The sequence below is a fragment of the Saimiri boliviensis genome, chromosome 16, assembly GCF_048565385.1.
Source record: "Saimiri boliviensis isolate mSaiBol1 chromosome 16, mSaiBol1.pri, whole genome shotgun sequence".
NCBI classification, from domain to species: domain Eukaryota; kingdom Metazoa; phylum Chordata; class Mammalia; order Primates; family Cebidae; genus Saimiri; species Saimiri boliviensis.
The window spans coordinates 62,984,879-63,001,130 of record NC_133464.1 but is presented as its reverse complement, the minus strand read 5'-3'; the positions used below and the strand labels follow the sequence as shown (position 1 = coordinate 63,001,130).

The 16,252-nt window shown below is 41.2% G+C and overlaps 1 protein-coding gene across 4 annotated transcripts in view; it reads left to right on the top strand.

The window, feature by feature from the left end:
* LRCH1 (leucine rich repeats and calponin homology domain containing 1) overlaps positions 1 to 16,252 on the top strand; it is a 219,495-nt gene that overhangs the window by 157,030 nt on the left and 46,213 nt on the right. For all 4 annotated transcript variants that reach the window (XM_010330056.3, XM_003942207.3, XM_003942209.3 and 1 more), the window contains exons 9-13: positions 806 to 930; positions 5,622 to 5,689; positions 7,386 to 7,472; positions 11,817 to 11,906; positions 12,018 to 12,054. In XM_010330056.3, the coding sequence (XP_010328358.3) occupies positions 806 to 930; positions 5,622 to 5,689; positions 7,386 to 7,472; positions 11,817 to 11,906; positions 12,018 to 12,054 (407 nt within the window). The remainder of the gene's footprint in view (positions 1 to 805; positions 931 to 5,621; positions 5,690 to 7,385; positions 7,473 to 11,816; positions 11,907 to 12,017; positions 12,055 to 16,252) is intronic.

Here is a 16,252-nt window from a genome sequence, read left to right as displayed (position 1 = left end):
TGTAGGAGGGAGTATTTTAGGCAGATTTTTCAAATGAAAGAATGACAGAGTTTGTTACCAATGGGTCTTCCCGCTCTAGTCTAGATGTGGGTATTGCGTTGGCTCAGAGTGTTTAAAGGGTGGCCCAGTGTGGCTCTTTATAGTCTTCAGAACAGTTGGAAGAGTTCCGCAGGGTGCTCCTTTGGCTCCCCGCCTCCCCGCCTCCCCTGGAGCACCTTCTAGGGGACCTGCCCCACGTGGGCACGCTGTCACTCTGTGTGGCCCTTCTCGTAGACATATCTTTTCCTGCTGTGATTTGGGGCTCTTGCCTAGTCCCCTCGCACACTCTTCCTTGACATGATTTGCTGCTTAAGGACAGGAGTCGGACTCGGCTGATTGTTTAATCCCTACAATGTTTTAGCATCATACCTGCAACTTAGTCGCCACTCAGTATTTGTTGAATTTTAAATATGGAATACATCTTCACATATTACTGAGGGCAAAAAAAAAAGCCATCTTTTATACCTTCTTTTCTCCATTCCTTAAAAAAGTAAGAGAAAATCTCATTTCCCTCATAGGGAACTGAGCCACAGAGAGGCCTTGACTTTTTAAGTTCAGTTTGGGGCTTTCTGGGGTTATTTTATTTTTAAATTTTTGTCTTTTCCTCCCTGCAGGGAAGAGAGAAAACTTGGGTTTTTCATATACCTTCTTAATAGGGAACAGAGAAGACTAGAAGTGATTAGATAATGTTTGAGGATCAGCTGTGCTTTGCTCTTCTGTTCAGGAAATGACGCTTTCCACCTCTGTCACTTTATTTTCCGAATAGGGGAATTTCATCAGGAATTTCAACCGAAGCCTTCCCTTTTGGGCGAGAGCACCAACTCAGGAGAGGAGAGAGACCAGTTTACTGACAGAGCGGATGGTCTCCATCCAGAGTTTATGAACTTTAAGGTAAGATTTTTAGGATCAACTGAACTTTTTACTCACTTCCTTCTGTTTGGCACCCGGCAATTTACGTTCCAGGTTGCCAGTCCCTCCCCTCCAGCGTCCAGCTTGCTGCGCCCTTTCTGAAGCCTCCCGAACACCTCAGTGCCCAGCGTGTCTGTTTGCTGACATGAGCAGCTGGTCCCTGCCATGTGTGCCTCCCTTTTTGTGTGCTTATGGATCCGATTTTTTTCTCGCTACTCAGTGCATCATACAAAGTAGCACACTCATTAGTGTGATCATTTCCATGTAGTAAAAGCTGAAATCGTTTCACATTCTTTTCAACATATTCTAGGTAAAGCCTTGTCTTGGGAGTATATTTATAGTGTAAAGAGAAAAGTGGAGACTTTTAAAATTGGGAAATGATGTCTTTCCTTTTTGGAAAGTTCACCCTGAGGACACGTGTTTCTGAACTTTCGTAGGTGCTCCGAGGCATGAGAGGGCAGGTGAAGTTGCTGAGTTGTCAGGAAGCCCTTCACCTTAGTAGCAACATAGAGAGGAGAGAAAAACTAGCCCTTGACTGAAGCAGTACACAACGTGATGACGTGCTTGGTATATTTCTGCCAGCCCTTTTGGTTCAGGTTGTGGCACCCAAGAATCATAAAGATGATTGTTTTGTAAAATTCAGATTCACTGTGGCTTGTGAGGTAACTTCTGAGTTACTATGTTGAAGCCAAGAAAGGGATCCCTGAGTTCTCATCCTTATTTTCTGAGCATTGTGTCCCGATGGCTGGAGCTGGCCTCAATTCACATCTCTGGGCATCACCTTCAAGGAAATCGGAAAACAGCTGAATTTTACACTGTAGGAGACCTTGGTGTGCTCAGGATATGTTTATGGACTCAAGACCAAAATAATGAACCTGACATATGTTTACAGATTACAAAAGTTGTATAGAAGGATAAAACACAGAAAGCCTTAACTCTTTATTCTCTATATTTAATGTTGTGAATCCATACATCCTTGTTTTAAAACAGGTCACACCCATTGCCTCGTTTCTGTCCCATCTCCATTGACGTTGCTTCACCTGAGCCTCATCGTTTCTCACTTTGATTACTTCAGGCACCACCTGCCCCGACCCAGTTCTAACCCAGTGCTGCACCCCTGTGCATGCATGCGTGCGTGTGCACACGCGCGCACACACACACACACACACACACAAACACACACAAAATATAGTCTGCCACCAAACATTTTTCTAAAGTACAAATCTAATTACATTCCTCTCAGGCCACTGGTTCTACAAGGCTTCCCCAGATTAGACTCCCTCTCTCAGCTCTGTGGGATGATTCTGCTGTGAAAATGTGAAAATTGGAGTGTATCAAGCATTCATCTTAAGTTAAGAATCTAAGGTAAAGATGGAAACCTTGAAGAATGTGTTAAGAAGATGCCCATATTTAAGTTCCAGAGGAAACAACGTAGTTAGTAAAAATAAAGCGTATTATTTCAGAAAAGCTGATTTCCCTGGATTCAGAGATTTCAAGGACTTTGTAGAAATGGCTGCTCTGCCGAATGGGTCCTGCGGATGGAAACAAGAGGAGCAGATGGAGGTGTGGAAGTCAACTTGGCAAATGCTTTCTGGAAGATACTTCTCTTGAAAAATCAAAAGAAAAATACTAAGGCTAAAATAAACATCTATAACAAGTTAAAGAAAAATTATGTATTGAAAATCAGGCCCATGTTAGGCTTGATATGCATCAACTTTAAGTCTTTGAACCTGCGCTTGACCTGGTACAGTGACTCACACCTATAATCCTCCCACTTTGGGAGGCTGAGGCAGGAGGATCACTTGAGCCCGTGAGTTCAAGACCAGCCTGGGCAACATACTAAGACTCTATCTCTACAAAAAATACCCAAAAGTTAGCTTGGTGTGATGGTGTGCTTCTTGAGTCTCAGCTGCTCAGCATGCTGAGGAGGGAGGATCGCTTGAGCCTGGGAGGTTGAATCTTCAGTGAGCCATGGTTACACCACTGCACTCCAGCCTGGGTGGAGAAGCAGGATGCTTTCTCAAAAAAACAGAGTTCTGTGTTTTATATAATCCTGTTTTCTTTTCTGAATAAGCATCTTGGACCTTTGTAACCACAGTCAGTTTTCATCGTTCACAGCAGTTATATTGTGGGACATCACTGTGCATATTGAATTATCCAATACTGAGCCATCACTCATTGGGGAAATAGAGGGCAGGGTTCCCGCAAGCCTCTGGTCACAATATTTTTGTCAACCAGTTAACACATAACCTTGGTTTGTGTGCATTTCTTTTTAAAGATACCTCATTCAATATATAACCAATAGCACTATAACTCATGCCTGAAGGAAGCCTGTCTAACACTCGTACTGTTCTCTGTAAGGCATGTCACGGCTTTCTTGGGCTTCAGAGCACGAGGGGGCACTTCAGCACTATGTTCGGAACCATTTTAAAGTGAAATCACCAAGAAAAAGCACAACGGTGTGAAAACATGACACTAACTAGACCAGGCGTCCCCAAACTGCGGCCCCCTGAGGCCAATTTATCCGGCCCCCCGCCGCACTTCAGGAAGGGGCACCTCTTTCATTGGTGGCCAGTGAGAGGAGCACAGTATGTGGCGGCCCTCCAACGGTCTGAGGACAGTGAACTGGCCCCCTGTGTAAAAAGTCTGGGGACGCCTGCACTAGACTATGGAAAAGTCCACTTATTTGCAGTAATGAAAGAAGAAGGCCGAGTGTCACCTCATTCCACCTGATCTAGGAGCATGCACATCCTGGGACTCAGGTTTTTCACCACCCTGCAGATGTCTGCGGATGACCCCCAGGGCACCGCCAGTACTGGTTTGGGGACTGAAAATACCCGTGAGCGAGTAGGCGGACTCACAAATGCAGAATCCACAGATAAGGAGGATCAACTGTATAACCACTTAACTTTCCAAAAGCAGCCCAGTGAGCCTATTTTGCCTAATGAAAACATGAGACATTTTATACTATTGGTTACTTTTGGTTTTGAAACAAAAGAATTACGAAGAAATACCCGTTGCTTCTATGGTTGAAACCCAGCAAAAAGAAATAAGAACACGTTACCTTGATCATTGCTGGTAGTATGTTTTTAGCCATGAATTTTTCTGTCATTTGGAGTGTGGAGAGTGGCACATTTATACATTGACTATATTGTACAAGAAAAGTATAATCACTATAGAAAAAGTCCAGGTGTTTTACCAGCCAGAGTTCCAACATCGGGCAGCCAGCCATGTCCTTGGGAAATGTCTTGTCTTAACAACACATCTGGAGGACTGGCTAGTCCCGAGTTAGTTACTGATATGCCAGAATCTTGACACCAAGAATGGTCCTTTTGGCTGCTGTTCCCTCCTTGCCAGGGAAACGTAGCCCTGTTCAGGTTGGCTTTTGTTCTAGCCATCAGCTGGGTTAAAGCAGCATTTCTCTGTGTCAGAGATGAACGTGCAAGGAGACCATGGAAGGCCTGTGGTGAGACATGCCTTTCTAAATAGTCACTGCCATGACAGTGTCGCTTTGGAAAACAGTGGGGTGGAGGTACAGGGAGAATGTTTGAGTGAATTCCGGATGTCGTACACATGAAAACTATTAGATGCAATCAGAAGCACTTCTCTGCTGTTAAATATTTCATACTTGTCTCCTTCTCCACTACACACATATGCGTGCACACTCCTGCTTAGACACATGTCCCTGCTCTCACAAACACTAGAGTGCATCTTTACAGGTGACCCACAAGCCCAGAAGAGGGATCTCTCAATACGAGGATGTGGTAAAAGGGAAACAGAGAATCCAGTGAGGCTTTAAATTTCTGATGATAAGTTAACAGATGCTGTGGTCCTGGGCCACATTTTTTTTTTTTTAAATTTAAAAATTTTGCTGGGCGCAGTGGCTCATGCCTATAATCCCAGCACTTTGGGAGGCTGAGGTGGGTGGATCACCTCAGGTCAGGAGTTCAAGATCAGCCCCTGGCAAACGTGGTGAAACCCTGTCTCTATACCAAAAGTACAAAAAAAATTAGCCGAGAGTGGTGGTGCGGGCCTGTAGTCCCAGCTACTTGGGAGGCAGAAGTTGCAGTGAGCCGAGATTGCACCACTGCATTCCAGCCTGGGCGACGGAGTGAAAGTCTATCTTGCAAAAAATAATAATAATTATGGTAAAATACTTACAAAATGTACCACCTTAGCTATTTTTTAAATGTACATGTAGTTCAGAGTGTTTTAACTACATTCACGTTGTGCGGACTATCTCCAGAACTCTTCTCATCTTGCAAAACTGACCCTGTGTACCCTTGATATAACAACTCCTATTTCCCTCCCAGCTGCCCCTGGCAGCAAGCATTCTAACTTTCTGTCTGGATGAATTTGATTACTGTAGACACCTCATATAAGTGTAATCAGTACAGTATTTGTCTTTTTGCGACTGGTTTATTGCACGTAGCATAATGTCCTCCAGGTTTATCAATACGTATGACATGCATGAGAATTTCCCCCCTTTTAAGGCTGAGTAATATTGTGCATGTACTTACCAGGTTTTGTTTATCCATCCCTCCGTAGATGGCTGTTCAGCTTGTTTCCAGCTTTTGGCTGTTGTGAATAACGCTGTTATAAACCTGGGCTGGGCAAGTTTGGGCTCCCGACTGCTGAGTGGTTTTCAGGAACCCCGTGTGTTTTGTCCACAGGCAAGGGCAGAAGACTGTGAGGAGCTATTACGGATAGAAGAGGATGCGCACTGGCAAACTGAGGGCATGTGAGTGCCGAGGGCTTGGTTACGAGCCATCATCGCTCTCAAGTCTGCTTGGCAAGCAGACGGGCAACCGTGTTATGGGAGAATTTTGGTCTGCTTTTCTGTGGGCAAGCTGAGATTCTTACAGACAATATTGATGAGAAGTCGCCACTTTTTCTCTGTCTGATGCTTTTCATCCTGATATTGCGCAGCATAGACCTCTTCGTTGGCCCTGAGTCTTACCTGCTTTGAGGCTGTGGGTAGTAACGTGATTCAGAGAATTAGCTAGAATTTCTAGACTGGAGGTTCCACCTTCCTTACAATTGCCTGAAGGAGCCAACAGCTGGACCTGAAGTGATCTGTAGTGCTGGTCTCCTTCTCTACCCCAAGTCGCCTCCTTCAGGATCTGAGAACACCATCCACTTCAGGTCCCAAGACTTCTAACTGCCAGAGCTACCATTTCTTAAATATTATGTGCCAGGCCATAACTCATTTCATCTTTACAACAGTCCTAACAGATAAGTTCTGTTCTCGTCCCCCATTTCACAGATGACGCAACTGAGGCACAGAGAGATTGATCATCTAGCCTCCAGGTCACAGAGGGCCGGCATTTGAACCCAAGAACTCTTGTATAGACAGATAATCCTTCTACTTTACTGTCTACAAGTATTTAGTTAGCAAGATTTACAGGGGGCGGGGGTGAGTGATCCCATCAGACAGTGAACCATGTCCAGGGGAATTGAGTTTGGACCATGTGGCATGGAGTATAGTATCTGTTCCCACGATTTTTCTTTCTGTGATCTGGGACGCGAGTGTGGACTCTTTCATCATACCTTGTAGGCTTTTTCTTCTTACTGAGGATTTATCCTATTGTTAAAACTTTTCTCCTTACAGAAAGTCATTGGCTTATGTTCTGTAGTGGGAAGGGCTTGCCGTGATCAAATCTCTCTTGTCCTTTAAACACATTGTAAAGTTCCTCTCCAGTCACTGTCTGTATTACCGGGAATTCACTGGATATGCTGCTAAGAGCCAAAGAGGCCGACCTTGATTGTACGATCAGAATCATAGGGAAAGAGGCAGTTGTTTTTAAACTATATAAAGTTTTGGAAACTCCATTCTCAGTCTTATATCTACTGTTTTCAATCCTGGCTATAAACCAGGATTAGCTGTAGAGCTTTGTAAAATGCCGAACCCCTAGTCAGACCCATTTGGAAGTATAGAGCCTGGCATGGTTTTTAAGCTCCACAGATGACTTTACTGCATCTAGAGTTTGGACTGAGAACAACTGCCCCACAATGAAACCTTGTATGCATGAAAGTAATAAAACTGGTTGAACTGGAGTTGGAAGGCCCAGAAATAGTACAGACCCACCCAGCTGATCCCCCCAGGAACCCCCTAGATCTCAGTAAAGCACAACTGTGAGAGACTCTTGTCTAGTCCATTGCCTGATTGTGCACAGGAGCAGCTAGGGGGGCATGGGCATGAAAATCTTATGGGAGCTGCTTTACAGCAGAGCTAGGCTGCCCTGACTCAGGGGCTCTTCCCACCACACTCTGGCGTCCCACGCCACAAAGTACAAACACATTTTCACCATAACACTGAATTTGTCAAAATCACTTCTCTATATTAGATGGATTTTTGTAAGTTGGCTTTTAAGAAATATGATGATGTTCATGTTGTATTGATCATTTTCATCCTTCTGCTTGGTTTCATGTTACAGAATAAGTTCATCCAAAGATCAGGACATGGATATAGCAATGATCGAGCAGCTGAGAGAAGCAGTAGATTTGCTGCAAGATCCCAACGGGTATGTGTGTGTCCTTGGTCCAAATTGTATGTGTCAATAATGCATACTAATGTATTGAGTACATTGTCTAAATTCCTAAAATACCTACACAAACAATTTTGGCTCAGTTCAGCTACTAACAAGGAAAAGGCATGTTTATTGCCTGTTTTCCCAAGACGCAAAAGTAAAAGAGTCAAATGTCTGGAGGGACTGAGATCAGCTTCCCCCTTTTCCACCCTTTATTGAGTTCATTCACCTGTCAAGAAATTCATACGGAAATTTTTGGTATAAGTCTTAGAAAACAAAAATACAGTAAAAGTACATACTGTATATTGCTTAAAGTGGAAATCCCTGATTTGTTAAAAAAATAAAGAAAAGCTTTTCCAAAAAGGGAAGAATTGGTGTATCAAATCGTAGTATATTTTTCTGGAGTTGTGCCAAATACGTATTAACTAAAGAATATATTTCTAAAGATTTGGGATACAGGATAATTTTTAAATCTGAATTTACTTTGATTAATAATAGGCACTACATGCAGTGGATATGTGGATAATATTTTTTGATTTCTTAACTAATGGTAAAGGAATTCCATGGACAAAATATTTTCAGCTAAACAATAGCCGGTATCGTGTATGAGGTAGTAACTACACGATCTCTAGAGAACTAGAGGGCTTGGTAAACTGATGTGGTCTTATAATATGATGAGCATGGGAATCACACGGCAGCAATCCTAGCTGGGTTTTGCAAATTTATGAAAAGTTTAGTTAGTGTATCTGAGGATGGCAGCGAGACTACACCACCAGTGTTGTCTGACCCTGGAAGAATAGTGGTGGATCAGTTTGGTACAGCTGGAAATCTTTTGCAATTGATTTGAAAAGTGTTTCAATTCTGCCAACATTAATTAAGTGCTTGGAATATGGGAAGATGTGCAGTGTGCACCTTGGGGGATGTAAAGATGGACAAGACACAGCTCTTGCCTTCTGAGAACTTAAACTAGAATAGATAGAGATTGCCTTGAGCAGTTATTTATAAGTATAATTAGGCCAGGCACAGTGGCTCAAGCCTGTAATCCCAGCCCTTTGGAAGGCCAAGGCAGGCAGATCACTTGAGGCCAGGAGTTCTAGACCAGTCTGGCCAACATGGTGAAACCCTGTCTCCACTAATAATGAGCCTTAGTATGTTACCAAGTCTAAAAACATATAAAACTTTGAAATGAATTCTAAGAATGTATCCTAAGACACAAAAAGACATGAACAATTTGGGATAGAGAAGGAGGGATAGGTATTTTTAATAGCAAATATTTGGAAAAAAGAGAAATTAACAATTTGGGGATACTTTAAGTATATTATGCTCGCTGAAAAGATAAAATTTGATATGGCCAATAAAATGTTTTGTAAAGTTTCTAGTGATATCATAGAATGCTTAGTATATAACTTTTTAAAAGTATGTAAAAGTGCACAATGTTTGATCCCAATTATATAGATAGAATTAGATACAGGAAATTGTGCAGGAAATTTTTAAAAACTGGGAAGAAATACGTTAAGATGGATTTTTTTTGGTGGTTATTTCTTAATTATTGTATTGTAGATACTCAGTGGTAGGTGCTGTTATTCTTTTATGATCGTTTGAAAATGGGTGGTGAGAGGATGGGAGGCAGCGGCTGAAGGTGTTGTAGGCCTGAACTCTGGCATCTCAGTATCTGAGATGGGGAACCTAGAGGGAGAGCCAGTTACAAGAGGAAGATGTTGAGTTCAGCTTAGGACATGCTGAATAGAATTTGAGGTGCCAGTGTAGCGATGCCCATTGAGCTGCTAGATGTTTAGTTCTAGTGCTTAGAGACTTGGAATTGAAAGTCATCTGTGACCGAGTGCAGCGCAGTGGCTCACACCTGTAATCCCAGAGCTTTGGGAGGCTGAGGCAGGCGGATCACGAGGTCAGGAGATTGAGACTATCCTGGCTAACATGGTGAAAGGCCATCTCTACTAAAAATACAAAAAATTAGCAGGGTATGGTGGTGGGTGCCTGTAGTCCAAGCCACTCAGGAGGCTGAGGCAGGAGAATCACTGGAATGTGGGAAGCAGAGGTTTCAGTGAGCTGAGATTGTGCCACTGCACTCCAGCCTGGATGACAGAGTAAAACTCTGTCTCCCAAAAAAAAAAAAAAGAAAGAAAGAAAAAGAAAAGAAAGTCATTTGCATAAGGTGCCACAGTAACAGAAGCTGTGTAGAGGATAAGGTGCTCAAGGGCAAGCGTGTTGATGGGAAGGGAATGTGAGTCCGGGAGAGAGCCTTAAAGACCTGACGTGATGGGGACAGAGCCCCAGTTGGACCCAAACTTTATATTGTTTTAATATTCTGTCTTTTAAATTTTGCATCACTTTCCCAGCAAACACTTCTTAAAAAAACTAGATTGATTAACAAAGGAGACCAAATAGCAGTGGCCTGAGTATCTGGGGCTGGAACCCCGGAGTGAGACATAAATGATCTGGAGGAAATGGCTCCAGGTTCTGGGCCCTGGGTTCTTCATCCTCTATTGGGAAGTAGGTTGGACTGAGGATCTCCAGACGCTTCTTCAGCTCTGAAATGTCTGAGCAATGAATCGCTAAGGACGTTGAACAAATCAGGGTGGGTGGGGTGTGCCTCACATGGTAGAAGAAAAGATTCCCAACTTACCTTCCAAGTCATACTTGCTTTGCATTTTTATGGAGTACTATTTTAAAATATATTATGTTGTACAATTTTATATGGATTTTATTTTCTTTCTAAAATAATCCACTACTTTGGCTGCTTTAGATCATTTTTAACCTTAAATAATTATTATAATATGACATCTAATTTTATACTCTTTCTGTGAGCCAGCGTAATAGTCATAAAGAGCCCTGGTTTTGCTTCTGATACAGAGAGGATATTTCAAGATGTCATTTATTTCTAACTGCTTTGGGACTGAACATTAGTAATAAAAAAAGGTTTACATACATGTTGTGTTTTTTCTTTTATCTCATATTTCATAGATCCAGGAATTTGTTCTTTTTTAGTTAAGCCATTGATTGTAGGATTAAATTTTAAAAGTTTACCTTTTTTGCATCAGAAAATGTAGTTTGCTATTGCTGTCCTGTCGTTATCTTGGTTTCTTCTCTCAAGGCCTTCTGATTGTTTGTTAGACAGCATTTTTTTTTTTTCTTTTTTTTTTTTTTTTTTTTGAGACGGAGTTTCACTCTTGTTACCCAGGCTGGAGTGCAATGGCGCGATCTCAGCTCACCGCAATCTCCGCCTCCTGGGTTCAGGCAATTCTCCTGCCTCAGCCTCCTGTGTAGCTGGGATTACAGGCACGCGCCACCATGTCCAGCTAATTTTTTTTTGTATTTTTAGTAGAGACAGGGTTTCACCATGTTGCCCAGGATGGTCTCGATCTCCTGACCTCGTGATCCACCCGCCTCTGCCTCCCAAAGTGCTGGGATTACAGGCTTGAGCCACCACGCCTGGCAAGACAGCATTTTTATAGGCATCTGTAATATAAACTCATCCCTATTTAAGATGACTTTGTAACTTTTATATGGCTTATAGAAATTCCTGGCTTTATAGATCTTTAAGAAACAAGTCCTCACCTCTTAAAATTGCAGAAATTTAGAAACTACGTGAGACTATTTCGGAAGAATATATATCAAATTGCTTATGATTTTTTTAGTGAGAGATATAGTATATATCTTCCAATTGAAACCAAATGCCATTGGTACATAGAGTATTATGTAATACTCTTAGCAACTTGACTTGCTTCTATAAATTAATAAAGTTCTAAAATAAAATTTAGTTTATGCTATACTACCTATGAAAATTTTGATTTTATTAGAAATTACCATTATATTAAAAACAAGTTGGATTGTATTACCAATAGCAGGTGGAATATTATATTTTGGCACATGGTGGGGAAATGCTGTACAACTTGAAATGTCTGTCATAAACTTTTCCTTACTGAATACATTAAAAATTTAAACTGGCCGGGCGCAGTGGCTCATGCCTGTAATCCCAGCACTTTCGGAGGCCGAGGCAGGCAGATCACGAGGTCAAGAGATCGAGACCAGTCTGGCCAACATGGTGAAAGCCCATCTCTACTAAAAGTACAAAAAATTAGCCAGGCGTAGTGGTGGGTGCTTGTAGTACCAGCTACTCGGGAGGCTGAGGCAGGAGAATTGTTTGAAACCGGAAAACAGAAGTTGCAGTGAGCAGGGATGATGCCACTGCACTCTAGCCTGGTGATAGAGTGAGACTCTGACTCAGGAAAAAAAAAAATTAAACTAAATAGGACCAACAGAATTTATTAACAATAAAATTTTAATAAATTTACTAACACCATTTTTCTTGCTCTTTAGGTTAAGCACAGATATTACAGAGAGAAGTGTTTTAAACCTGTATCCTATGGGATCAGCAGAAGCCTTAGAATTACAAGATTCTACACTGAAGTATGCTTACCTTTTATAAGAAATTATGTTTTCTCTTTATAACACATTGAAATTTGTATGCTTTAAATTCTACTTTATATCTTCTTTTTTTTTCTTTCCTTGTTCTCACAGTGGTCAAATGCAGCTGGAGACATCTCCGATGTGTGAGGTAAGGCTGCTGTTGGATTCACCAGAAATCTGTGCAATGTTTCATCATGGAATACTGGCCACCACATTCTGTAAAGATTTGTCAGGGAGTAGTAAATACATCTGTATTAATGAGGCCAATATTCATATTTGTTCAGGACACATTTTTCAACTTGTTTATGCATTTGCCTCTTTAGTTCTGCTTTTCTATTATAGCTCACCCTCCATGAAAGATGAGACTTGGCTATTTCTATTAGATTCTGCAGATTTTTTACCTTGGATCATCTTGCTGAGTTAAGCAATGGTAACTAAAATACATAGGGAACCTGCCTGCATGTTAGAATCTGGAGGAGGACCATTCATCGTAGATTTTAGAGCCAAGAAGAAGTCTGGGAATTGGCCAGATGGAAATTAGCTAGAAAAGACCTGAAAGACAAGAGCAAATGATTTGGGAATGTCTAGGAGGATTAAAAGAATGTCGTGAAGAGAAACAGCTGAGGATATTTGAGGACAGGGTAAGGATAGGTTCGGTAGAGTTACATGGAGTGAGCGTAACTCATGAGTGGCTGTAAAGAAGGCAATTTTGACATAAAACTAGAAATGAGCTTAGAATGTCTCAAAGCAAGAATAAGTTACCCCAGTCATAGAGAGATAAGTCTGAGCTGGTGATTTGGGAGTGAAACATAGGTTACAACCCATTTCTCAAATGGATTTAGGAGGCTAATTTAGGTACCAGGATTGTGTACAGTTTATGCCCTCCCCCGCGGGGGGTGTTTGCACATGTACTATAGTAAAGCGGTTTCACACTCTGAACTTAGTCTGTATGTTAAAGAAATAAGGAAAGAGGAAGTATTAATATAAAAGGAAAAGCCCTGTTGCTAGAGAGTGTGGTTTCTTTGTTAAGCTCAGCGACTTGGAATTATATTAGGTATCAGTCCTGTCTCAAAGACTGGCTAACTGTGGGCAGCTTAATTAAACTCTGTAAACATTCATTACTGTAATTGGGATCCTAGTACCTACTGTAAAGATCAAATCAGGAATTTTGATTGGGAAAATGTCACATAATATAGGGTACCCAAATGTTACCTATTAGCTTATTTGTCTATGATTGTTATTGGTGTGGCCTTTAAACAGAATGACTGTACCACCTCTTCCTTGGGTGGAGGTTATCACTGAATTACCCAATAGTGGAATACTGGAAGTCTTGTATGTACAGTCTCCCCCGGACGCTTTTCATCAAGCTCTTTGTTTGAGATTAATTTTGGTTCTGTGCAGACTTAACCTCTTTTTTTAGCTTCTTATTTGGAAATAATTTTTTTAATTTTATTTTTTTATAGAGATGAGGTCTTGCTTTGTTGTCCAGGTTAGTCTCGAACTGCTGGCTTCAAGCGATCCTCCCTCTTCAGCCTCTCCAAGTGCTGGGATTACAGGTGTGAGCCGCCTGTAATCAAAGTGGAAATAATTTTAAACTTATAAAAGGTTGTAAAAAATTTGCAATGTTCCGCAAGAGCTTGCAAAAATGATAATCTTATAAAATTAGATTTACTAATTATTAACATTTTTCACATTTATTATATTATTTATTCTCTTTCTCGGTCTCTTTCCATACACACAGTTCTTTTTCTGAAAGTTTCACACATCATCGTCCTTTATCCCTAAAGATTTTAGTGTGTATTTGTGTACAAATATTTGTATATTTGTGTGTATATTTGTGTATTTTCCGAAAGTAAGTTTCACACATCAAAGTCCTTTACCCCTAATCATTTTAGTATGTATTTGTTCTCTTTCTCTCTCTCTGTCTCTCCATACACACAATTCTTTTTCTGAAGTAAGTTTCACAAACATTTTGGTGTTTATTTTCCAAGAATATGGATTTTTATCTTACACAATCAATTTCAGTTATCATCTTCATAAATTCATGTTGACAACATATTTGCATCTAATCTATCATCCATGCTTCGGATTTCTCAGTTGATCTAATGACGCTCTTCAGAGCATTGTTCTTCCTTCAGCGTAAGATTCAGTCTAGTTGCAGATACTGCATTTTATTGTCAGGTATCTACGGCCTTCTTTTATCCGGAACGTTTTCATGACCTTTCTGTAATTTTTATAACCTTGACATTTTGAAGAACACAAACCTCCACCTTTTTAATATAATGTTCCTCATTTTGTGTCTGTCTGATGTTTCCTCGTAATCAGGTTGAGCCTCTGCATTCTGATTTAAAATACTGCACGGTCGATGTTGTGACCATCTCAGGGTGCCACATTTGGGGCCACACCATGTCCATCTGTTCCTCCTTGGTGATGTTAATTTGATCACCCAATCAAGGTGTAACCCCATTTCTCCACTGTGTAATGACTGTTTTCTTTTTTGGTTGCAGCTAACAAGCATTCTGTGACGAGATGGTTCAAGACCATCTCAGCATCCAGCTGCAGACCCACTTTTGACTGTGGCAAAATAGCTGGCCACCTGTGTGCGTGATTTCAGGAGCACAAGAAAGACACAAAACTTCCAGGAAAATATATATCCTCTCCATTTTTAACATACCACTGGATGGTCATTCCAATAATTTTGTCTTCTACTAACATGTATATATTCCTGATTTTTAAAAAATCATGTGCTTTATGTATGTAAAATACCTGTGCTTTGTATTTTACATAAGTTATTGTTATTTCATTTCTTCAACAAATATTTGTTGATTGCCTCTGATGTGTCAAACACTACTCTGGACACTGAGAAGGTAGCATTAAAGACACAAAGGTCCTACCCTTAGGAGTTTACATTCTTGATAAGGTGTAAGTGAAAAGTAGGAGTTACCATGCCTGAGTGACGATGCAGGACTTAAGCTCAAGGTCAGGTGACTCGCCAGGTCACTTGCATGTGAAAGGCTAGGCCCTGCTTGCCCACTGCAGCATACTGCCTTTTCATGCTGTAGACCAGGGGCAACGCTGAGTCCTGTCGTGCTTACAAGCCTTAGCGGTGCCTGATTGCATCAAACCTTTTCTTCGGAGCAGATCTTGGCAGAAGAAGAGAAGCCATGATACTTTGGTGTGCATGAGCAATGCTTCCAGTAATGTGAATGGGGACAGAAGGAACAAGGGATGGGTATATACTAGATACAGACTGAGCCCAGTTCATAGTTTTATCTAGGTCTAGCTTTCATCCCATTTTTAAATTTAATAGCAATATATGCACTGATTTACTAACTACCCAATTGCAATGCTTCTTAGGAATTGCTATTGTTATTAAGAATTTTGATGGCTTGGGAAGGAATGTTTAAATGTCACGTTACCTTAGTATCAGTCCAAGACTATTTTGTATAGAGCTTCCTCCCATTTTCCCATCAGCAAAGGTGAGCTACATCTTTGCAGTCAGTTCTAGATTTTCAAAATCGATTTCTGTTTATTGATCTCCTCTTTATTTCTCCTGTTGTGTGTGTTTCTCATTGTGTAGCACAAATACTTAGGATTCTCACTCGAAATGGGACCCGACTCGGTACCTGGCACACAGTCAGTAAGTAGTCAGTGAGGATTCCTGGAAGGGCAGGAAGAAGAAAGGGAAAGAGATAGGAAATTAGATGATAAGGATTAGCGTTTGGTAAGCAAAATGTCATTGTACTGCTTATTTGATGTACAGATCTCTGGGTCTTAACTAATAGCTGCAAACATTCCATCATTTAGGTGAAGTGTATATTATGTTCCTCTAAATTCATTTCCTTGTGCTTGTCTAAATTGAAAACCATCTGCTACTTTTCCACATGCTCATAAAGCTTCATGGGTTCTTCCTGAAGTTTAGCCGTGCTTGCTACCATTATATTATGTGGAAAAGGCTATATCCTCCTAAAGTAGGAAACTTGACTTCCAAGTCATATATCAATCATTCGGTCAGTTGGGCCAGCCCAGCTTCCCTCTAACGATGAGTCTGTTTTTTCCATCAGCCAAGGCCATGAAGCCGGCAGGCGTTGAGCTGCAGCTCCGCACAGGCGCTGTGCTCAGTGCTCAGTGCCTCCTAGCCAGCTACTGCACGCTTACCTCCAGAATGAATTTTCTGCTCTAACTGGGCAGATTGTATTACTCCTCTGTACTCAGAGGATATACCAGGTCCAACCTTCCTTCGCACCTTTCTTTTAGCATGCTACTTAAAATGAGTTTGAACTTTCACTCTGTGTCACAGAGTTTTAAAAAGGTGTATATACCTGTGTCCATAATCTTGGGAGTCC